We start from the raw sequence: 21,583 nt of genomic DNA on the forward strand, positions 1-21,583 counted from the left end.
TGTATAGTAAGGAGCGATTAGAGGCTGATTGATTATATTTGCGGCATTCTGGACTGTCGGGAGACGCTTCGGCTTTGCAATCCGTGGCCGGCTGGAGCTGGAGCGGAACTCTTGCGCTGTTCGCGGATAGTCTGGAGCGGGGGAGGCGAGATGCACTGTCGCAGGTCGGTGGGTGCATCACCCCAGTTGGACGATTGCGGGTCGACTGGGGAAGGGATTTTGGGTAGTGGACAGTTAGGAGGTGGTGCAGCTGGCGGTCCGATCAGCCCTGGCATACTCTTCCGACGGCCCATGGCGACTGGTGGCAGACGGGTGTTTGGATCTGGCTGGTACATAACAGATCCTCGCGTCCGCTGCTGATCACGACGTGGGTCTGAGCCCACGTGCAATGTGGCATTTGGCCCTCCGCCGACAGCGGTCGTTGGTCGCAGGACGTGGGCTGCAGTACTGGGTTGTATGCTTCGAGGCATGCGAGAGAGTCGATTGCTCCTGGGATCCGCTATACGCTGATTCTCCGCTAGCGAGTCTTGGGATGTGGAGACGCGCAGGGGTGGTCTCTTAGGTTGACCTGCATGGACTGGCCACGGCTTCTGTGGCTGCGGCTCTGGCTCTAGCGGTTGCTGCTCCTCGCTGGGCTCCTCTGGCAGAAAGCCGTTCGGAACCTTGCCCGGAGATTGGGGTGGAGAAGGAAATGCGGAGAGAGCAGCAACCGTACTTTTGCTGCTCGCATCCTCCACGGCTGGAGGAAGCTGAGAGACCTGAGGGACCTGAAGTGGGCCAAATCTGGCGGTGAATCTCTTGCTGAAGGACGGCACGCTGAAGTTTGGTGCGGGCGGCGAGGTGCTGCGGAGCACCGGATCGGGTTGTGTCGATTGTGCCCGTGGGATTTCGGCAGCCATCTCAGCGGCGGTCTTGATTGTTGATGGTGACGATACGTGCATGGATCGGCGCTTCGTTGAGCCCTTGACGCTTGGGCTTGCTGTGCCGTCCAAAGACGCTGCTACTATGCTACCGTTGGGTGGTGAGTTGGGGACACTCGCGCTGGGAATCGACGAGTAGAATCGTCCCGTACCACTCACAGGAGAAGTTATCTCTGTATGTGTGGTGGATATAGAGCCGGAGCGGGATTCTGATGCAGCCGGCATGACTATTGACCGGCGATTGAGGGAGATATAGGAGCTCCGACGGGATTGGTCGCTGACACTGACACCGGTGTTATTGTCGTCCTCAGACACAGACAGCTGAGGTTTCAGTAGGGTAGAAAACCGGTTAGTATCTTTGGTCACCATCTGGCGGATACTGGGCTTAGTTTGAAGCTGGGGCTCTTCCCCATCGTCAGCTGCCTTTTCCGACACATACTTCTTGCCTCCTCGTGCTTCTATCTGAGCCCGAACGGCCAAGAGCCAAGAGCTCATATCCTCAGGATGGTCAAATACAAGAAGCAAGCAACGCTCTAGCCGCCTGGAAGGAGACCTGTGAAACCCAAAGCGGAATCGGGAGGGCTTCGTCGAATCCGTGCCGTCCTCGTCGGTTTGCGATACCTGCAGCACCCAATGCTTCCCAGGAATCGCATCGCTAGCAAAGGCTACGGTTCGAGGACCGAGCTGTAACATCTTCTCTGGCAGTCTGTCATATTTGCCTGAGCCGGAATACTGTAGAATATAGCCGGCGGTGGCTAGCACGTAGACTTTCTGGGTCCAGTCTGCTTTATTCATGGTCTCGGAGAGGGTGCGCATGTGCCGTTTTCTCTCCTTGTCTTCCTTTTTCTTCCGCGCCGCGCCATCCTCCGCCGATTCCCCGTTGGGCGGCTCTTCTTCACGAGCACCAGCTTTCGCTTTTGATGTGGCATGCATGCGCATGATGGAATCCACCGACATGGCGGGGACTGGAAGAGTGTCATGTTTGATTGCCTGCGGATACGCCTGGAAAAGTGGTGGAGGTTTCCATCCTAAATCACCCCCGGCAGGCTTCTCGTCACCGGTTTTCGTACGAGACTTAGAGGGAAGCTTAGATCGTTGAGATGCTGTCGTTATCGGTGACGTGGGAAGTGTAGCTGTCGAAACGGTGGTCTTCGGTGTGGCGGCAGCTGTGGGTGATTGAATCACTGGCGCTGTTTCGATTGCCGGTTGTGTGCTTGGGTGTTGCAACTCATCGATGCCCGTGAGCTTAGCATCGCTGGTTTGCTTTCGGGAAGACTTGTCGCGCCCGAAGATGTTCCGCAGGCTGGACTTGGATGTTTGGCGCTTAACCGGTGTGGCCTGCAATGGGACTCGTTCGCCTGCCTCCGCATCATCCTGGTAGTCTGTGGGCCGTGGACGCTGTGGTCTGCCGGGTGGAACATGCACCGGACGTGCGGTAGGACGACTGAAGTTGGTTTGTAGAGGGGCCAATCGCTGGCCTCTGCGCTCGCTGACCGACTGTTGAGGGGAGTGAATTTCCAACGTCATCCTTAGTCAGACCTCCACTGTATGTCCTGACGTCGGAATGGCTCCGGTCTGTCTCGAGCTGGTTGGGGCGGGTATATAGTAGAACAAAATCACGCGCATCAATTGATCGCAGCAGGGTGGGGTATAATTAACGAATGGACAAATAAAATATTTGTGTTAGCAATGAGGGCCTCATTGATCGATAAAGAGAGTTTATGGTGCTCGGAAATAAGAAAAGTGTCATCGCAATCTGACGATGATAACTCAAGCATAGATCATGTCCGACCGTGTAGGAGACAGCGACAGTCGGTTAGAAAGGAAAGATCTTGGATAGACGTGATATATTGCACCCAGCGCGAATCTATGGTGAACGGTGAAGACGAATTGGACTCGAGATCTTGTCTTGGGGCGCGCGCGACAAGGAGTGACGAAGTGGCCGTGTGGGATCAACAGACAGCCAAATCAGGGAAAAAGATTGGGAGTCAGACAGACGTCATAGTCGGCAATTGGAGTGTGGATGCCCGTAATAGATGATTTGCGAAGAGACCCAGGGAGCGAAAGAGAGAGAAGAACAAGAAGAAGAAGTAGTGATAGCAGTGTGAATGTGAGTGGTTGTGTGAACGAGAAAAGAGGAGGAGATGGAAGTGTGACAAAGAAAAAAACGGACCAACGCGAAACAAGACGAAACAGGCTCCAGGCAGGCCAGCAGCGCAAAGTTTCTGGGATTAAATTAGATTATTGATTGCCCGTCGGGCCTAGCCAGCGACTAGAGGGCTAGTGGTGATGACAAGCAGATCTGAAACGGTCTGCGCGCGCAAGCGAACCCCCTGAGTGGAGGGTGAGGGGGATTGGCCGAGCTGGGGATGGGCTGGAGAGCGAGTGAGAGAGATAGGAGCAGCAGCGATAGATTCAAAGATAGATAGATGGAGATGTGATGTGAATGCGACCTGCATCTCCCGCCACCCAGTTTGATCACCCAACCTGACTTATCCACACCTCCATTCGGGAGGAGATTCTATTATGAAATAGCAGAATCATGTTTGTATGCCCCTGAACTGAGCCAAACCTTACGGTCCCCACTTTCCGGGCAACGGTTTGTCGGTTGATGAGCGAACTAGAGGCCTCTAGAGGGGGCAGATTCGGTTAGTGGTGTTTGATTTTCTCCGGATGAACACATCAATTGCAAACATTGGAGAAGGGGGAGGAGGAATTGCTTAGTACCTGCAGAGTGACAGGAGGTCTGTGTCAGATTAGATGTCGGTAATCGGTATAGATAAGTTGTGTTATTTTTCTGACTTTCTTCACATCGGGGTCGGCATCTGGTTGGATGGCATGACTCCGAAGACGGACAGAAGAGTGGCACATTCCAGCCTTTCAGCTCAGCTGAAAGTTCAACTAGACTAAAGTAGCTGGACTGGCTGGATTGTTGAACTACGCCATTTAGTTTATTGTCCACGAGGAACCTAAGCGCTGACTAAGAAGGTCTGCCCCCTCTCATCTTCCTTGTTTTGATTGTTTGAATAAGATGATAATCAATCAGTCATGTTGGTCAAATTGGCTATCGTGGGAATATATTAAATAAATAATCAATCAACTCAATATTAACATGAATCTCTCCTCAGCTCCTTACGCCACAACACTCCCATTTCCAACCAACAATGTCCCTCCTAGTCTCGACCCGGAGCGCACTTTTTCCCCTGTCCTTGTTCCACTGACCCCATCAGATCCGCCGCCTCGTCGCAATGCCGCGCCATTTCCAAGTCCTTCTCACTTAAGCCCCGAGGATTGTGGGTAGTCCAGTGGACATCGACCGATCCGATTCTCTAGATAACAGATTATTCCAAATCAGCCTCATAATCCGACTTTTATGATCCTCCACTTGCTCCCCCTTTTTCTTCTTGTGATGAGTCACGACTTACCACAGTCATGGTTGGATGGTGCTTCTTGGTTGAACTCTGCGATGCGACCACGTTGACAAAGCTCTGTAAATAATTCCATATCAGTCAGATTACTGTGCGCGCCCATATCATATGTAACACATCAAAGGGGCAGAAAACAAAAAAAGGGGGACAGGGAGGGGGAGGGGGCCAACATACCACCGCCTTGAAGTACGACTTGAAATAGTACGTCTTCTTCACACCCTGTCCATCCTCATCCAAGACCCATCCTTGCTCCTGCAGCGACTGCAATCCCTGGCGCGCCTGTTCGGGGTTGGTCCCCTCTGAAAACTGTGGGTCCGCCATCGTCGCAGCGTGGCGCAAAGCTATCCGATATGAAGGGGTGGTGTTGGGGAGGTTGGAGGTGTAGGTGTTCGCAGCAGCACGAGGTCCGAGGCGGTGGGAGGAAGGCGAAAGAGGGATAACGCGAGAAGGAGAGGATTGTATATGGTAATGGCGACGGAAGCAGTAACGCTGTAGGCGAGTGACCACCGCTCGGGGCTGTTGAATTGCCCTAGATACGTGGTTCATGCTGAACGGTGGTAGAGAAGGGTAGACTAGTTAACTAGTTATTTTGCATGCTGGCCGTCGAGTTGTCGCAGCAGCAGCAGCAGCTCTCCGCGGCGACCGACCGGTCTGTTTGAACACGTGACTGGGGGTGGCTGCGGACGGGTCGATCTCCCGCGGCAAGCGAATCGCCTGCATCCGCTCTTCACCACAAAGTGCTGGACTGCTGGGCGATAGCTCCATGCTGACCACATACCCCCCTGCTTGGGTCTTCGATTAGCTTGAGCTATTCTTCTGCTGGCTGGACTTCCCCTAGTTAGCCTGCCAGCGCGATACAAGCCTATGTTGAGTTAAAACACGGAGCATATACCAGGAAGATACCAGCTGTAATGCGTTCATGCGATAGAGCGACGACAAGAGCTATGAGTCTCCTCTAATCCAAGACATCTGCTGCAGAAGAAGCACTCTCATAAGTGCAGAAACCATAGAAACCATCTCAGCCATCCCTTGAATCATGCAAACGAAGAGAAACCCAACCCACCCCAACCCAACCAATCCCCTTACATCCTCGGCAAAGCCCACCCGAACGAATGACCAACCCCACGGTATCCATCCGTTCATTCTAGAAAAACCGGCGACTGTACTCCAATATGACAAACATGTGATTCTCCAAGAGACTTTCGTGTAGATCTCCCGCAGGGGTACGTACGTACCTGCATCAACAGCCTCCAGAATGCATGAAGTATCTAATCTTTCAGATGGTGAGAAGCACAGAAGTACCAGTACCTACTCGGGGTGTACAATACAAGGATAGAAGGTGTAGACTGGGTCATCGATCTCAGCCAAGCCCCGAAGGAGAGCATCATCCCATCCATCCATGGCTGGCATTCGATCTGGATCCATCCCCATTTCCAGGGATGTCCGAACGCTGCCGGATCCGATGGGCCCCGTCCGGATCCAGATGCAAGGCCGGGATGGGTCTCCACATTCCAACCATCGGCATGGGCTCGGCCTTTGCTTCAGCAATCTGCAACCTTCCCCGCCATCCGAGTCTGTTCGGTTACTATCTATCTACTGCTGGGACTCGGTCCGCCACGGTTCTGCTTCCCGCTTGGTTGCATTGGCTGGTTGCATTCCTATGATCGTTATCTCTTCCGTCGCGATCATCCTATGGGACCCGATATCGGTTCATGGGCTCTTATACTTTGAGAAGCAATGGGTTTCCAATAGTATTTTTGTTTTTATCGATTATTGTCCCAAGAAAAAAAAAAAAAAACTCTCCGATCTAGGGTCTCTTCGAGGGTGAGACCGCGAACGGCCGAGCCTGCAGAAGCTCCTCATAGCCATATCTTCGAGCCAGCCAGAAATGGCAACAGCTAACCAAGACAGCTCAATCAGCAGCAAGCTAACCTAATACTACTAGTACATGCTCTAAAAGCAAAGCAAAGCCAATAATGCGTCTCTCATTATTTTCCCAAGCCAGCGCCTTGCCTAGAACTGAAAATGAATGTCGCGCACATACTATTTGAGCTTTGTAGGTCCATACCGTTTCCGGACAGGATATATAAGGGACATAAAAGGGAAAAGCAAACAACGTTTATGACCTGCAAAGGCATTGGCCATAATTGGTATCAACGCTCATTAATCGTCTCAGTGACATCGTAAGAATGTATCCGAGCGGCTCATGTCGCACGAGTAAAGGCTTCCGAATAAGAGCTCAACGAGTAAGACTGTTTCTCCGTGAGTTGACACGGGAGTTGACGTTCGAAGCTGGGCGGGATGCTATGTAGCTGCCAGGACGACTTCCAAGCGTGTGACGAATGCGTAGATTCTGTTGCGAACGCGCAAAGGAGTTTGCCCTTGAACCGGAAGGAATCTTGGACAGCCGTCGGCCATGAGTCTGCAGCTCGACTCTCGCATCGGACAGCTGCTGGGCAAATGGCGACCGCTTGCGAAGTGTGGGTCCGTACCAGTAGATAACGTATACTGCAATGACCAGAAGGAAGGAGATACAGACTGAAGCAAAGGGGGTTAGTTTGGGATTCCGTACGTACGGTCGAGCATGACTTACATAGAATGGTGGACGCGTATTCCAGATGGTATTTACCGCCGATGTCTAACAATCATTCGTTAATAACCCATAACAGTTGTGCCAGTAAGAGGTTACTTACTTGTAAAGAATGGTGTGGCGGGGATGGTGAGCACACCAGCCAAGAAGTCTCGCGACCATCCGTTACCACCCGTTGCAGAAGCCGAGTATGGTCCGTATGCGCAGATCATGTAATCGATGGTGGCCATGTAGATGCTGTAATTGGCAATACCGACAATAGCAGAGAAGACCATGCTGCCAATCCAGTGGACAGGAGGTCCCAAGCTGGTCCACGCAAAGCCAATCAGGCCAATAGGCAAGCAGGGGGCAGTATAGAGCAGGAACCAAAGCCGAGACTCGTACTGAGCCCGCTCATCGTCAGGCTTGCTGCGTCGTTCCGCAATGTTCCTTCTGATGACCGGGATGAAAGCGCCCCATGCGATGAAGTAGCCCACAAGGATGGGAAGGAACGACAGGCCTAGCTCCACGGTGCCGAAGCCCCACTGGCTGTACACGAGGCTGAACGACTGGATAAACATGAAGATCAGGGCATCACTGAAACCACTCAGAAGAGACAGGGTGAGGACAATCGGCTCTGTCAAGAACATCTTGAAGGGACGGATCCAGGTGATGAGGACTTCGCGCATCGAGAAACGGTCCTTGAAAGGAACAAGCTCGTTCGGTCCATAGATATTCGGGTCTTCGCCGCTTTGCCTCCGCTTCTTTGCGATGCGGTCCATCATAATCGTTGTCCGGGTCTCAGGTACCAGAAGCAGGTGTGCCACCTGCACAAAACCTCCGAATATAAGCTGAATCCAGATGTTCCAGCGCCATGGTAGGTATGCTTCCACAAATCCTCCAACGACTGGCCCAATCACCGAGCCACCCACTGAAGAGAATACCACGCAGGCGACAGCATATTGCTGGTCATCTGCTTCCCAAAGATCCGCGATCATACCCAGGGTAACTGAGCCACCAGCTGAACTCAGACCTCCAAGCGCACGTCCGACCATGATAGATGCGAAATTGGGGGCGAGAGCCACGGGAAGTTGCCAAACATTCACAAGGAACAGACTAAGCTGTAAGATTGGCTTGCGACCCAGTTCCTCACTCCATGGAGCCCATAGCTCGCAACCAAAGGCGTACAGAACCAAGAAAATCATGGCACCACACCGAGCAGCTTGCATGCTGACTCCAAATTCTTCAGAGATACCGCTAAGGGCGTTGGAATAAAGACTGGTGTTGAAATTCATCGATGTTTGGACAAGGAAGATAACCGAAATGATCATCCATTTCTTCCAGTTGGGAAAGGCATAGCCAAGCTGGTCGTAGCAATCCTCCTCGGTCAACTCGACCTTCTCGGAAGCGGCATTCTCTAATTGGTGTAGAGTCGTTCCAGCATTAGGATCTGACGGGAGCGTTTGAGACTTTTGTTGCTGTTCCAGAGCCTTTTCGGTTGCTGGATCAAGAATGGTGTCGGTTTGAGTAGAAGACGAGGCTTCTGACTCATGAGGCTTTTCATGATTACTCATGTTTGTGTCTGGGCGAGAAGCCATGATGCGCACTGTAACATACTGGATTAGTCGCTGCATGGTGTTTGATGCAAAGTAATGTGGACTGTGAGAATAATGGAAAAAGAAAGCAAAGCATGAAGCGCAGAGATGCGTGTAGGTTCACGCCATTATGCGATAGTCACATCGGTGTATGAATAGCATGTACTTACCGCCGACCCAGACTAGACAAAAATAGAGAGGACCAGGCGATTGAGGCGAGCCACAGGGAATGGTAATAACAAATCACGGGAAAGAAGGAAGGAACACTGAAAAAGTCTGGTAAGGGGAAGGACAGCGAGTTCAGTATAGGAAGGAAGGGAAGAAATTGAAGAAGGCAGGCGAGGGAGGAGAGGGAGGAAGAAGTAGAAGTAATCACAAACAGTAGATGACGGTACAACTAGCTTAGGCCAAAAAGGGAAAGAGCGCAAGAGGAGAGAAAACGAGATCGGACCTACCTGGGACTAGTATCAAAACTACTTTTTCAGGCAAGTACCCCAGGAAAGGCAACCGCGACTGGGTTCTGTCACGGTACTTATATTCGAGTAGCCAGTCGTATCAGGGGAAGAAGTGGGTGATGTTACCGCAACACCCATGGATCGCACGGGCAGCACTGCAGGAATGACTCTGCTATATATCAATCCACCAGTTTTCCCTGCGCCCTCCAATGGGAGCCGAAGACTTTCCATTTAGAGTTCAGACGGTCCAGGCGTCTCCAATGACTCGGGATATAGGGAATTAGTTCAGTTCACCTTGACTTTTCATGACCAATTTACACATTTTTTTCTTCTTGCAGCTACTTCAGCCTCCAGCCCCTTTCTCTTTTGCCACTCACCCTTAATTATGCCCTGCTCCCTGTGGCTTGTAACGATGATAGCACTCGCATAAATTCTTGACAGCACTGGCATAACTCAAAATGGTGTTGGGGTATCGGTTCATGTCTTTGGCCAAGCAGCCGGCCGCACACGGTTAGGGCCGAATGATGATGATGATGCATTTGGCCTGCCGAATCAGGACCGGCGTGGTAGATACTACCACATACCACCTAAACCAGACTCCGATGAGCCCACTTGCCACGCTGACACGGCCAGTCATTTTCACGGTAGGTCTGGGGCGCTGCTTATGGACGGATCCATCGTCGTTAACTCCGTCCCTAACATCATTCCTTAATCACTCATCGCCTGACCTTTTGGGGCAAACCGGTTGAGTTCCAAGAGCCAGGAGTGGTCGGCGCGACCACCACGGCTTCCCCACTTCGGTGGTCGTCGATATTCATTACTCCCACCTGAAGCCGTTCTGGGCCGACAGGATGGTCTCAAGAATGCCCGTTTCGGGGAAGCCTGCCACGACACGGGCGGGTGAGGGCTACCTACGGTGAGAGATGGCGAGCTACGTTGAGATTGCTATCAATTTAGACTTTGTACGCCAGACTCTACATTAGATGAAAAAAACGCCCTAGAGAGGCCCAAACGGTCCAGCCTGTCAATAATGCGGGCGCAAAAGTGTCCCCACGCAAGGGGTCAGGTTCCAGGTGGCCATGGGCGCTGTACATGACTGCGTGGTCTCCCGAGCGGATGGGTCATGAAAGCTGACAACCATGATACCGAGCAGAAAAAAAACAAGAGATATACACTAATCATCGCTAGTGTTCCTGTGCGTGGTTTTGAAGTCTGGGGGTTGGGAGAAGACAGCATTGGTCCGTGTTCCGCTTTTTAGGCGGCTTTCCATGCTGGACCCAGTTTTCCCTCTTCGCGTTTCCCACGGGGTTGGACTAGCTGGTCTCGGGGTAGCCGGGGGTGACGTCAAGCCTTCCCTGACCAAGGCGATCGGCATCCCCCAATGCTTTGTTTTTCTTTACTCTCACGTATTACAATCATGTCATCGGCTTCTTCGAATCCTGGAGGGTTGTGGTCCTTCAATACCGTCATCGACCGTTCCAATAGACGTCTATGTGGTCATGTTAGAGAAAGCTAAGTACTTGATGATAGGTCACGTTGGCCTCTGCTTTCCAGAACGCTGTATCGAAGCCCGTCGCCGATCGAGTGCCATACAAGGACCTTTCTGCAAACCTCAGTTCGCCCACCAGTACTACTACTGGCAGATAAATGACCACCACTTCGCCACCAACAGGGTGGTCGAAACTTCTGTTTGTCACAGGAATGATGCAGTGGATTGACCCCTGGCTAGTTTCGACTAGGTGGAGATGGCAACTTATAACTGAATGAAGCCACAAAACATCGGTAATCTGTACCGATCCATCTGTTATGTAAAGTTTCTATTGAGCCAGGAATGTTGAAGGATTCCCGCCTATTCAGCCAAAAAGCAGCAGTAGTACTCTCTAGAAAGTCCGGTTTTCGGGACATAGAAGTGCTACTATACCAAGCGCCTAGCATCGAGGCCATTTATCCCGGTGGCTCCTGTGGTCGGATAGTGCCGCCATCCCACTCTCAAGGTTGGTTAAGACTTGACGCCAAGATGGAGTGGCGGATGATCCCCAGGTAAGCAAGTAAGCAGGCAAAATCAACTGCTGAGAGTAGAAACTACAGCCCGGTGAGTCGGCTTCTCTCTGCAGGGACTCCCATGCCTCAGCAAGCATTCCTTAAGGGGGAGGAGGGGGCAACAGAATGTTCGATTGCATTGTGCTGCAATATCACTTCGGCTTCTCCCCCCTGTCAACCACTGAGAAAATTCCCCGAAATATTCAGATCGATCTGTTCACGTGCGTGGGGGAAGAAAAGGTGGTATTCGGGAGTTGACCGAAGCCCGGACCGGCTTGCAACACCGTTTCCAGGGAGAAGCGACTCCAGGCTTCCCCGGGCCAGACCGACTTGGGTGCCGGATCCAGTGTCTCGTAAAATTAGGCCGAATCTAGGCATCCCGTGATCATCCCGTTAGTAAAGCGTCAGTTTGACTGGAACTTTTTGAAGGGTTGACCGCCTTCTGAATAGGGTTCCCCCCCCCCGCCTTCAGTTACAGGAATGCGGCACACCAGCTCCAGCTCTGCAATCCACTGCAACCAACCCATTGTTTGAACCGGTCCGTGACAGCAAGTGGTCGCAGACACTCTTCAGATAACGGTTCTCGACAAGAAGTGGTGGTTTGATCTCTTCCGTTGGACTCACCTCGTGAACAGACCCACTCTCATCCATTGGCCGGCCCCCCTTTCACCTGGCCCCCAAAGTCATGTCGCCCGATATCAACTCTCTGTCCCCGACCTGGTCCACTGCTTCTTCCCCGCGTCAACGTCGGCTGCCCCCGGCTTTGTCCGATGTCTTTTCGTCGCAGCATACCCAGCCAGACTTTCCTTCTGCAGCCCTGCCCAACATGAATAACGGTTCATCAAATAACCATAGCAACATCATTGCCACCGATCTGCCTCACCGGCCCTCTCACAGTCACCGCTCCAGCATGTCAGGATCGGAACGCCGCCGGTCCCGTACCGGTTCCAGCTCAATCCTCCATAATGGCCATAACAGCGCTAGTGACTCGGCCCCCGGGGAACCGACCACAACCCCTCACGACCACCATCGGTCTTCCTTTGGCCATAATGGGCTTCGCACCACCAGTCCGCTCAGTAATGTTGGGGGGAACCCGACCGTTCCCACCGGGGACCCGCACCATCAACGTGCACCGTCCCTGGGGGAGCTCCATCAGGAACTAGAACAAGAACAAGAAGCACAAGTGGTATGATCCAACTATTATCGCGTCACTAATCGGCAAATTTCTTCATGGCTATCGCACCACTCTAAATAAGAGAAACCTACTAACCATAATCCTTGACAATGGCTAGAACCGTCTTCTACACATGATCCGAAGCCAGCAAGCTCAGCTGCAGCACCTTCAACAGCAGCAGCAACACTCGCAGGCAGTGGTGGATGACTCCAGTCCTCCTGCGGAACGGCTGACCCCATTCCCCCCAATTCCCCCGCTCCCCACAACCAGCAGCCGGGCGTCAACCCAATTGCCATCCTCCTTGTCCAGCCGGCGACCCTCCCGCCCGTCTAGTCAAGCCGCTTCACCCAATCTCCGACCGCTGGCCGAGCCGTCATGCGGGTCAGAGGGACCGGATTGGAGTGCAGTCCCCGGTGAGAGCCCAGCCCGGCGGGGAAGCAGGGATGAGAGCGCATTTTACCAGGCGGAGGCAGCGATGCTGACGCGCGAAAATCAAATGCTCCGGCAGCGAATCCGCGATTTAGGTGCGCGATTTTTCCCCTTCCCTACTCTTTGATAACTATTGTTTAAAATCTTTTCCCTCCCCTGTTACGGAGGCGCACGGAGCCTCAGAAAAGCCTTGACTTAAAGTTTTGTGCTGACGGCGTATAGAACGCCAAGTTAGTGAGCTGACCTCTGGTGCCCGATCAAGAGAGATCCCTGCGGCACCTACCGCACAAGGAACCGAGACCGCAGATCACCCATCATCCGCACGAGTGGGATCGGCGAACGAGTCGTCAGACAAGACCTGATTGACCAGGGGCCACATGGGAGGCCTTTTCCTTCCTTTCCTTCATTTTTTCACAGTGTATCTTGCGCACTCTACCCAGATCAGCGGTGATCATCAGCATGTTCTTGTGATGGGGGAGAAAAAAGCCACCTCTTTATCTGAGCGGGAGTTCATGCGCAAATTGAATATACCTCCACGATGCTTGTCAGCGCATGACCATCAACATGTTCTACATGATCCTATAGTCGTAGTGGCTGTGCGATGGGCATCTGAAAGTTTCAACCACCAACACCCGTAGTTAGCCGCGTGTACAGAGTACTCAGACCCCCGATGTGCGTGTGGGGTACATACATACACTACGTGCAGGGAAAGTGAAAAGAATGTGTGACCATGACTCCAAGTTTAGTTTACCCAATGACGAAGAGTGATAACCACCATTTTATACTCTGTACGGTGTACATACATTAGTGCACACGTTGGAAGAAGCACTTCCTGTACGAAGTAGTTACTACTCCAGAGTCATCTCCACGGGGTCCGCCACGCGGTCTTTTGCCCCCTTGCTCGAAGTCAAATGTCAGAGTTTAAGTTATTTAGTAACTAGCCACGGTGTTGGTGTGGTTGACACTGCACATTTTTTTTTTTTAGAGTTTACCCCCTAGCTTTACTAAGCTAAAGCTTACTTTCAATGATCGTTAGTTACCGGTTACCTATCGAGGAAATTCCACGAGGGCGGTGGTGCTGTCTATCTGCTTCCTTTAGGCTGATTTCATGTGGGAGGGTTGTAATCAATATCGTATGGACGTGTTATTGTATCTCTGGGATTGGGGTGGTAGATTAGATAATTTTGAAGGTTTACTTAGCATTAGATAGATGGATGTACAAGTAGTAGAGCGAGAGCGAGTCTCAGCTGATTAATTCATAGACAGTCCTTAATAGTTATCTATTGTCTAGTATTGATAGACATTCTTTGGACTACAGTCGCTGATTTACGATTAATGTGGGATGCTAGCGATACACATATTCTGGGTCTAAAATTCAAGTGTCTGTCTGAGAGATCAAACATATAGAGTGGATCATTTTGTATTGATGAGTTCTAGTTACTCAAGCGTCAAGAAGAAGGAACATGGTCCCAAGCATCGCTTTCTAAGACCCCTTAATTCGTAGCACCTGCTTGATATTCTCCCACTTCTCAAACATGATTTTTCCTCGTAGAAAGACATGGTCGATACAGTCAAAATTCCGTGCACGGCTTTATTCTTCAGTAGCCAAACAGAGGATCAAACGAGCCTGGTGTACAATAACAGCTCTACTCATTCATATCATATTTTGCATCTCCTCAATACGATCCCTTGAACGCAGACTTTGGTAAACGGACCACCTTAGTGGGATTGTCCTTCGAGGTTATCACGTCCCGATGCGATCTCTTCCTTGCAGACAACTGTCCAGAGCACATGGTATTTGATGGCAATTTGTTTCGCTTTCCGGTGATGACATGAATTTCTAAGATGTCGGAATCATTCATTGATAAGAACGGGTATGATGCCTTAGCGTACTCCGTATGGTCCGTGGAGTGGATGTAATCTGTCGTCTTCTCGGTAACCAAGTGTATCAGATGATTTTTGACAAATTTGAAGTCCATCTCTTCTTCGGTTTCATCCATCATGAACTCTGCTCTATGTGGAAAGTGTTCCTCCCCAGCACACCACCCATCTCTGACGATGAGCATCCAATAATTTATTGAGGAGGGGGATCATGACTGTCGTATCATGCAATGGGAGCATGACAGCTGAGTAGATAGCCAACCTCTGTTCATCAGGCCGTCACATAGTGATCTGAATTCTTCACCTCCAACCGCCCGACCTGTCATATGGAAGGAACCAAGTATTTGATCCCTTCCATGTTCATATTTAGATATATAGCTAGCCGCAATTCTGTAGTCGCCTTAGTGTCCACTGGGTCGAAAGGTTATTGTATTCGACCGCGTAGCCTAGTCTAGAAACCAACAAGAAACACGATCCGAAGCTGTGCGCACTGTATCAGTGAGACTTAAAAAATTATTTGGGCCTCTGTGTATAGACTTTTTGGCATGCGTGGACTTCGAAAGGAAGACATTCCTCCAGGCGGGTATCGGACATGAAGGGATGAATCTTTGGTATATTGGTCTGATTCAGAAGCCATACTATATATCGGCAGCATGTGGGAAGCTTTCCTTCTATATGTTCCATAGTAGTAGTAGCGAGATTTTCCCTAGTAGTAAGCAAGATAATCAGCTGAAGTCCGGGTCTCATGTTGTAGTGTCTTTTCTCGTACAGTTCATTCGTTTATTCCATCGCTTTGTTATCATCCTCGAAATCGTATGGTTTGAGACACAGACCAAAGTCAGTTGGGCGACGAATGTTTACACATCGCCGTTGGTGAGCTTCTAGGCTACCTCCTGTCTCCCGTCAAAACTCATGCTTCTGTGGTTGTAGCTTTCACTAACGCGACGCCAATACCACTCACGCACGGCAGAAAATGCACTCGATTGGTCAGTCTTGGGTATTATGCGTCTGATACGCCACCAAGACCAGCGTTCGTTCGAAGTCAGCCATCGCTACCGGCAGATGGATCGGCACCTGGTCCGTCAATGTCTTCGTTTGCTGCCCATGTCTGGTGGCGATGCGAGCTCCTAAGCATTAACATCATCGGTGATGTACTTCCTAGTGAGGCTTGTTTTTCTTTGACTTGTTCTTGATCATGAACATTTTCTTGTTATAAGCGATAGTGGAGGGTCTCCCGTCGAACAGAGTATCCCCATCGTTTCTCATCTTCGAAAAGTAACATGTCAACATTGTCGTAGCGATGCGGTAGGTATGGGTATATGCCTGCTTCACACCGGAGGAGTCAATTCGTCGCATCTGTACCCATTGTCGTACCCGGAACAATGTAGGCCCACGCCATGGGTAGCACCATGAGTAGGTTGGATTCGCGTATCCCAAGCATCATATAGGTAAACGTCTCCATTCTTTGGTATATATAATCAAAATAAAGGGGCAGTGGTGCAACTGGCTGTCAGCATCCACTTAAGTGAGGTTGCTGACAAGCATATTCATTGTAGACACCGCCAATACTGGATATTCAGCATGTCCATCGTCATTCTCATTATGAGAACACATCTGAACAGAAACTCCCTAGCAAAGGGGGTTATTCATAGGCGTCAATATCACCAGACAGATCTGGAAACATTACCAAGAGACCGAGGAGTCACACCCAATAGGCCGCAAGTACAGGCAGACCTTAGCCTCGGCAGCACGAACAGCCTAATCAATAACAAGAAGCTCCAGACTGTTGTGATGATAGACAGAAGTCTGGCTGGCACCAATGGTGGTAGCCATGGTAGTATCTGCAAGTCTGAGGACATCGCCGAGAAGGTTCTTAGTTGCCAAAATAGATCCCACGTTGTCATCAGGGTTGAAGGCCATGCCGTCCCAGTAGTCCTTCAGGAAATTATAGTATATAGAACTGACCGTCCTTGCCAGAGTTGGACCATACAGACTTCAGTGTCACTAGCGTGGAGTCAAATGATCATAACAGATCTCTGAGTCGTCGCGGCCGTCGTTATTAGGGATGATAAGTAGAACCCAGTTATTGGTTTCCCACCATTTCCGAAGATCTCGATTGGGGAGAGAAAGAATGCAGCCCAGAGGAGACCTTGGCTAAGTGTCAGCTCCAAGTTCCAGCCACCGCTGGACGGCTTCTCCACCTCGTAGTATCTTCCTCAATCCCTCATCTATACTGGCGTTAGTGCTGTCTATCAGCGGAATCCCTTTCCTTTGAATGTCACAAGAAGGAAACGGAGGCATTATCCGTAGTGAACGACGCAACAACTCTGGCACCTTCCTGCGACCTCAGTGACACATTGTTGATCAACGACAGAGATAACCATTGATTTGCCATAGCCATGCCGTGTTCAAGACTATCGAGAGTTTTCTCAGACGTTGACATTGACTTCACCCACTTCTTCAAGCGATCCATTTGTCTTGGTTCGGTGAAGGTAGCAGTTGGATTATATACGGCATCCGAGGTAGAGCACGAATGCCTTTGCTATTAGCAGCCCCCGACGAAGAGTACGATGAACCAAAGTGTCCACCAGAATGCGTGAGATACCTCAGATAAGACAGAGGATGTGACCCGACGCTTGCTGTAGAAGATCGTAGGGCTGCAAGTATAGGTTGATGGGTTGTGTGGACAGCACGAATCAGTCAGTTTATCAGTGCTTATAGAAACCACCCCAACAGTTGCTTTCTTCCATCCACGTGAGAGACAAACAAGACAGCCTTGATGTTGACTGCGATCCTTGCTTGCCCAATCAGCCTCAGTCTCAGTGACCATAGGTGTGGTCTTTCGAGACGGTGGGCATCGGGAAGACTTTAGGATGTGATGGACAATGGTATCACCCATTAGTCTTTTGGGATGCACTGTGAAGTCCTTGAGCAATGAAAGATGAGCACGGTCAAGTAGAGGCACAGCAAGAGGACAGGTAGTTGCTGTGTTATATATATTTCATACTAGGAAAAGAGGCATGTTCCAGCTGCGATGCAAGCAGTATTCCGCAACGAGTTTTGTGATATCTTAGTCTCCTCGTCGATCAAAGAACCCAGTGCACTCGTTCAGAATCACAGTCTTGCGCTCTGTTTGCCAGCATCTTTTGATTGCCGTCAATTGCCATAGTCGATAGAGAAGGCCACCAAAGAACCTTTGATACAGGCATAGTTTCGCATCAAACTCAATATACTATAACGAAGGCATAATAGTGTAGTGGAAGCCCGCCCATTGGGGCTTGTTCCCTTTTTCTTTTGTGTTTCTGATCCAGCCACAAAAGCGTGAGAATGTAGGGAGTATTTATACCTTTCTAAAGACCACCAGGCTCTATTACTAGACCGGGAAGTTCCGTCACTAAATGTATTTTGCCGCTACCAGTCATAGGAAGTATCCACATATCATTGCCTTGTTGTGTGGAAGTCTCCGTCACTGCTTCATTAACCGGGAGAGGCCGACAAAATGAATTTATATCGATAGCAGTATATCAATGGTTTCTACCACATAAATTCCAAATCAGACCCAGCTCCTATGAACAGTGAAAGATCCCGATACATCAGAGATGCCATTGAATGATGCCTAGTACACGTACGCAAGACCGGGTCTAGCCCATGTAAGCTGGTGAATCCAGTCCTCCCCCATGTCTATATATACGACCTCATCCTCGGCCATCACTCATACCCATCAACCCCACGATCATCTCTCATCTTCATCCTTCTATATACAACCACTCCCTCTACACTCTTACAAATGTGCCTCATCAAACTTACCTTCACCCGAGAGGTCAAGATCACACGCAACGGACCTGACATGGCTCCCCCGCCAGCAGACCACACCATCCAGCAACTGATCAAAAAATGCCGGGTAGCATTCACCAAATGCCTCGAGTTGCCTGAGCTCTGCAAGGGCAACTGGGCACAAAAAAGTCTTCTTGACTACAATTCGTGGGTGTATAATGCCGGATCAGCATTCATCCCGGGGCAGGAGTCCGAGGAACCAAAATGGATCGACGACATCATTAAGGGCAAGCGCAACTTGTCGCTGCTGCATCAGTACCTGATGACCTGTAAGCGGTGCGCGGAAGAGAATACCTCCTGTGAGGAGGCTATGCGGAACGTGGAATTGACGATCAAGCGTATGAATGAATTGTGGGGGGACGTTCAGTCGCGTCTTGAGAAGGAGGAGATGGAGGAGGGGGTGGAGGATCATCTTTAGTATATCGATGGTGTATTAGGGCTGTGCGGTGGTTCTTTTTTTGGATAGTTGTATATATACTACCAGGGAGTGCCATATGTATCAGCTTGGATGATTCATGTTACTGATGGATATGTCTATATTTAATTTGCCTACGGAGTTACAGAATGAACTAGTATTGGTGTCAATTTACTTTCGATTATAGTAGCAATGTAGTGAGGATTATGAGTGGTAGTAGATGGTTACTATGGCAGCAGGCTAAGCCTATGGTTAGTATGCGAATTTACTTTCCAGCGAGACCAGACCTTCTATCCAGCTACCAGCGTCATCCCTAGTGGTGATTCTAACAACGAAATTAACTTATTCGATTTGTATGCTCTACCCAATTTCACAGATACTACACCTAGATCCCATCAATTACCCCCCGTCTTCGGCAAAACCTTCTCATCCTCCAACTCACTCAAGCATTCCTCCAACGCATCCCGCGTATCCGCCCAATCGCGGAACCCCAGCTTCCACGCCTTATTCATACTGATCAGTATATCATAGTTCCTCCCCAGCACAAAGTTCAAGAAGAACCATGTAGCCTTCTCCAATGCATCTTTCTCCAGTCCCTCCCTCTTCGCCAGTCTCTCCCACGCAGCCTTTACATCCTCTCTCTCCGCCCATTTGGCCAGGTCAATGCGCATTCGCACTTCGCCCTTCTGAATCTTCCCCTTAAGTCCACTCGTTCCCGCATAATCATCCACCGGGGGTCGATCAATCAGCGGAACGACCTTCTCATCCTCTGCGTCGAATTGGTCCGCCGGAACAGTAAGCCCGAACCGCTTCGCTAAGCGAGGCCACATGGTCTGCCAGGACTGCGCATCGCCGTTCACCACGTTGAAAGTCTGGTTCGAGCAGCCAGGCTCGGAGATTGCCCATGCGCAGAAACGTGCATGGAGGCGCGAGTACGTGAAGCAGTCAGTCATGGTGTAGAACGTACGTGAGCCGGGGAAGATGAATGGCGCGTTAAGTTCCTTGGTGATTGCCGCGTAAAGTCCCACGGCTGTTACTAAGTTCATGAAGTTTCCTGCACCATGACTGTCAGATACAGTTCAAGAAGTAATGTAATAAGGATAGATACTTACCCTTAGCAACCCCAATAACATCATTCGGATACGTAACCACCCAATCCCACCCCTTCCCCTCACTCATCTCCTTCAACACCCTCTGCTGCCTATAATAGAAATTCGGCGGCCTCCCCTCCCCCTCCACCCACGGATCACTCTCTTCCATTGGAAATTTCACCGGTCCAAGATGTACCCCGTACTGCTTTGCGCCTGTCACTAGCAACACGCGCTTCAGCTTCGTTTCTGCCCCGCTGATGCTCAGCGCCTTGAGAAAGTTCTCGAGCATGTCCCCGTTGATACGTTCGAGGTCCTTTTCGTCGCCTTCTTGAAGGTACGCGGTGAAGAAGAGATAGTCTGCAGACACATTCTGGGAGGAGAGTTGGGAGGCGAGTTCATTTGGTGAGGCGAGGAGGTCGATGCTGGCGTGGTGGACTTGTGCTGGGTAGCTGGATTTTTTGCTGCGGGAGAGGGCGTAGATGCTTGTCCAGCTGGGTAGGCTGGAGAGGTGGGTGATGATTTCGCGGCCCAGGATGCCTGTGGTTTTCTTTGGTTAGTGTGATAGGGTTGGTGAGTACGGGAGGTGAAAGACGAACCGGTTGCGCCGGTGACAATAGCGGTTGGCATTGTCGATATAGATGGTTGTAATACGTCCAGGTGTATTGATTGATAGTATGCAAGTGAATTGTGCAATTGAACAGGAAGGGATTGACAGGGAAGTTGTGGTTCATGTAAGTAGTTTATATGCTTGAAGATACGAGTAGATACAGGGATTAGGCTTCGTGAACTCAATGTGATGTAATGAGCTCGGTCGGGTCGGGCATAATTGTCTTGTCGGTGGGCAGATGTCTATCTGGTTTTGCCTTCACTTGATTTATAATATCCCATCTCTTCTTCTTATATATCATTGGAAAGAAAGTGTTGAATAATGCCATTGATGTGAGTGAATACATCATGTTGAGATGATGTCAGTACTATAGCTCCGCCCTGTTGTTGTTACCCATGAGATGGTGGAGCGATTACTAACCATATAGAGGTGATCTATGATAACCACATAGTGAACAACATACAAACCGGCGATAAATACATACACTCAATATGGCTGCTGTATACTCATAATTATAGTATCATAATATTACACTCCATTGTTTCATTTCTAATACGGACTATTGAATCGAAGGTTTGCAACAATGTCGGCAGCTACCGGCACAGCGCTGAATCCAGTATTCGATATGACATTATTGTTCAGAATATGATTGAAAAGACATAAGTGGGATTCAACGGAGAGTGGGTCTGATGAGTTGTTGGAGGGTCATTAATCTGTGAAGGCATTGAGATGCAGGACATGTGGATGTAAATACTCGCTATTGGAAGAGAATAGAACTTGGTGAATGCTAGAGATCTATAGCGGAGTCAGCTTGGCGAGGATGATAAGCAGGCTGTAGCTCTCTGATCGCCAGAGCTGAATAAAGACGAGTGTCTCTTGGCATGGTAAACAAAAGCATGAGTGTGTGTGCAAGGGAACGTTCAACCGGTTGGTAACAAGGTGCAATAAGCCCAAATGAAGACACTGCTTCTCCCGAGTTGTCGAATCAGTTACTCGTAACGAGACAAAACAAGGTGGTGAATAGTCCGGTTCTGAGACAATGAGCTCTGTTCTACTCACCATTGATTGCTATTCAGAGCCTTCCCAAGACCAGGCAAGTTCCGGACAGCTGGGCGAATGTGTATCATTACAATGCAAATGTGCAG

At 50.2% G+C, this 21,583-nt stretch overlaps 7 protein-coding genes across 7 annotated transcripts; 3 read left to right on the plus strand and 4 right to left on the minus strand.

The window, feature by feature from the left end:
- Positions 1-32: 32 nt before the first annotated feature.
- Positions 33-2,447, minus strand: ASPBRDRAFT_27016 (peptidase family M20/M25/M40 protein; the record flags this gene model as incomplete). The annotated part of the gene is made up of 1 exon (XM_067622321.1): positions 33-2,447. One exon carries the CDS (start codon positions 2,445-2,447, stop codon positions 33-35), a length of 2,415 nt encoding a protein of 804 aa, XP_067483828.1.
- Positions 2,448-3,960: 1,513 nt separating this feature from the next.
- ASPBRDRAFT_170717 (4a-hydroxytetrahydrobiopterin dehydratase) lies at positions 3,961-4,948 on the minus strand. The gene is made up of 3 exons (XM_067619692.1): positions 4,523-4,948; positions 4,346-4,408; positions 3,961-4,249 (listed from the first exon to the last, which is right to left on the minus strand). The coding sequence occupies exons 1-3, from the start codon at positions 4,892-4,894 to the stop codon at positions 4,094-4,096; spliced, it is 591 nt and encodes a 196-aa protein (XP_067483829.1). The 5' UTR covers positions 4,895-4,948; the 3' UTR covers positions 3,961-4,093.
- A 581-nt stretch (positions 4,949-5,529) lies between these two features.
- On the plus strand, positions 5,530-6,413 carry ASPBRDRAFT_414541 (uncharacterized protein). The gene is made up of 2 exons (XM_067624575.1): positions 5,530-5,571; positions 5,640-6,413. The coding sequence occupies exon 2, from the start codon at positions 5,748-5,750 to the stop codon at positions 6,174-6,176; it is 429 nt and encodes a 142-aa protein (XP_067483830.1). The 5' UTR covers positions 5,530-5,571; positions 5,640-5,747; the 3' UTR covers positions 6,177-6,413.
- Positions 6,275-8,551, minus strand: ASPBRDRAFT_665140 (putative MFS multidrug transporter; the record flags this gene model as incomplete). Its single annotated transcript, XM_067628724.1, has 3 exons — positions 6,275-6,886; positions 6,942-6,986; positions 7,042-8,551. The coding sequence occupies 3 exons, from the start codon at positions 8,549-8,551 to the stop codon at positions 6,588-6,590; spliced, it is 1,854 nt and encodes a 617-aa protein (XP_067483831.1). The 3' UTR covers positions 6,275-6,587.
- Positions 8,552-11,692: 3,141 nt separating this feature from the next.
- ASPBRDRAFT_115412 (uncharacterized protein) lies at positions 11,693-12,972 on the plus strand (the record flags this gene model as incomplete). The annotated part of the gene is made up of 3 exons (XM_067616897.1): positions 11,693-12,193; positions 12,300-12,705; positions 12,833-12,972. The coding sequence occupies 3 exons, from the start codon at positions 11,693-11,695 to the stop codon at positions 12,970-12,972; spliced, it is 1,047 nt and encodes a 348-aa protein (XP_067483832.1).
- Positions 12,973-18,338: 5,366 nt separating this feature from the next.
- On the plus strand, positions 18,339-18,743 carry ASPBRDRAFT_192709 (uncharacterized protein; the record flags this gene model as incomplete). Its single annotated transcript, XM_067620513.1, has 1 exon — positions 18,339-18,743. The coding sequence occupies one exon, from the start codon at positions 18,339-18,341 to the stop codon at positions 18,741-18,743; it is 405 nt and encodes a 134-aa protein (XP_067483833.1).
- Positions 18,744-19,097: 354 nt separating this feature from the next.
- ASPBRDRAFT_145639 (SDR family oxidoreductase) lies at positions 19,098-20,489 on the minus strand. Its single transcript, XM_067619243.1, has 3 exons — positions 20,428-20,489; positions 19,853-20,368; positions 19,098-19,794 (listed from the first exon to the last, which is right to left on the minus strand). Exons 1-3 carry the CDS (start codon positions 20,456-20,458, stop codon positions 19,136-19,138), a joined length of 1,206 nt encoding a protein of 401 aa, XP_067483834.1. The 5' UTR covers positions 20,459-20,489; the 3' UTR covers positions 19,098-19,135.
- Positions 20,490-21,583: the final 1,094 nt, after the last annotated feature.

This window comes from Aspergillus brasiliensis (genome assembly GCF_001889945.1).
Source record: "Aspergillus brasiliensis CBS 101740 unplaced genomic scaffold ASPBRscaffold_2, whole genome shotgun sequence".
Classification (NCBI taxonomy): domain Eukaryota; kingdom Fungi; phylum Ascomycota; class Eurotiomycetes; order Eurotiales; family Aspergillaceae; genus Aspergillus; species Aspergillus brasiliensis.

Excerpts from the sequence above, each read along its gene's own strand:
- ASPBRDRAFT_170717 (XM_067619692.1), bottom strand. The coding sequence starts at position 4,894 with ATGAACCACGTATCTAGGGCAATTCAACAGCCCCGAGCGGTGGTCACT. Across the intron at positions 4,409-4,522 it reads AGTCGTACTTCAAGGCGGTG|AGCTTTGTCAACGTGGTCGC; the intron begins GTATGTTGGCCC and ends AATTATTTACAG. Across the intron at positions 4,250-4,345 it reads ACCATCCAACCATGACTGTG|AGAATCGGATCGGTCGATGT; the intron begins GTAAGTCGTGAC and ends TCTGTTATCTAG.
- ASPBRDRAFT_414541 (XM_067624575.1), top strand. The coding sequence starts at position 5,748 with ATGGCTGGCATTCGATCTGGATCCATCCCCATTTCCAGGGATGTCCGA.
- ASPBRDRAFT_145639 (XM_067619243.1), bottom strand. The coding sequence starts at position 20,458 with ATGCCAACCGCTATTGTCACCGGCGCAACCG. Across the intron at positions 20,369-20,427 it reads TATTGTCACCGGCGCAACCG|GCATCCTGGGCCGCGAAATC; the intron begins GTTCGTCTTTCA and ends AGAAAACCACAG. Across the intron at positions 19,795-19,852 it reads TGTTATTGGGGTTGCTAAGG|GAAACTTCATGAACTTAGTA; the intron begins GTAAGTATCTAT and ends GTCATGGTGCAG.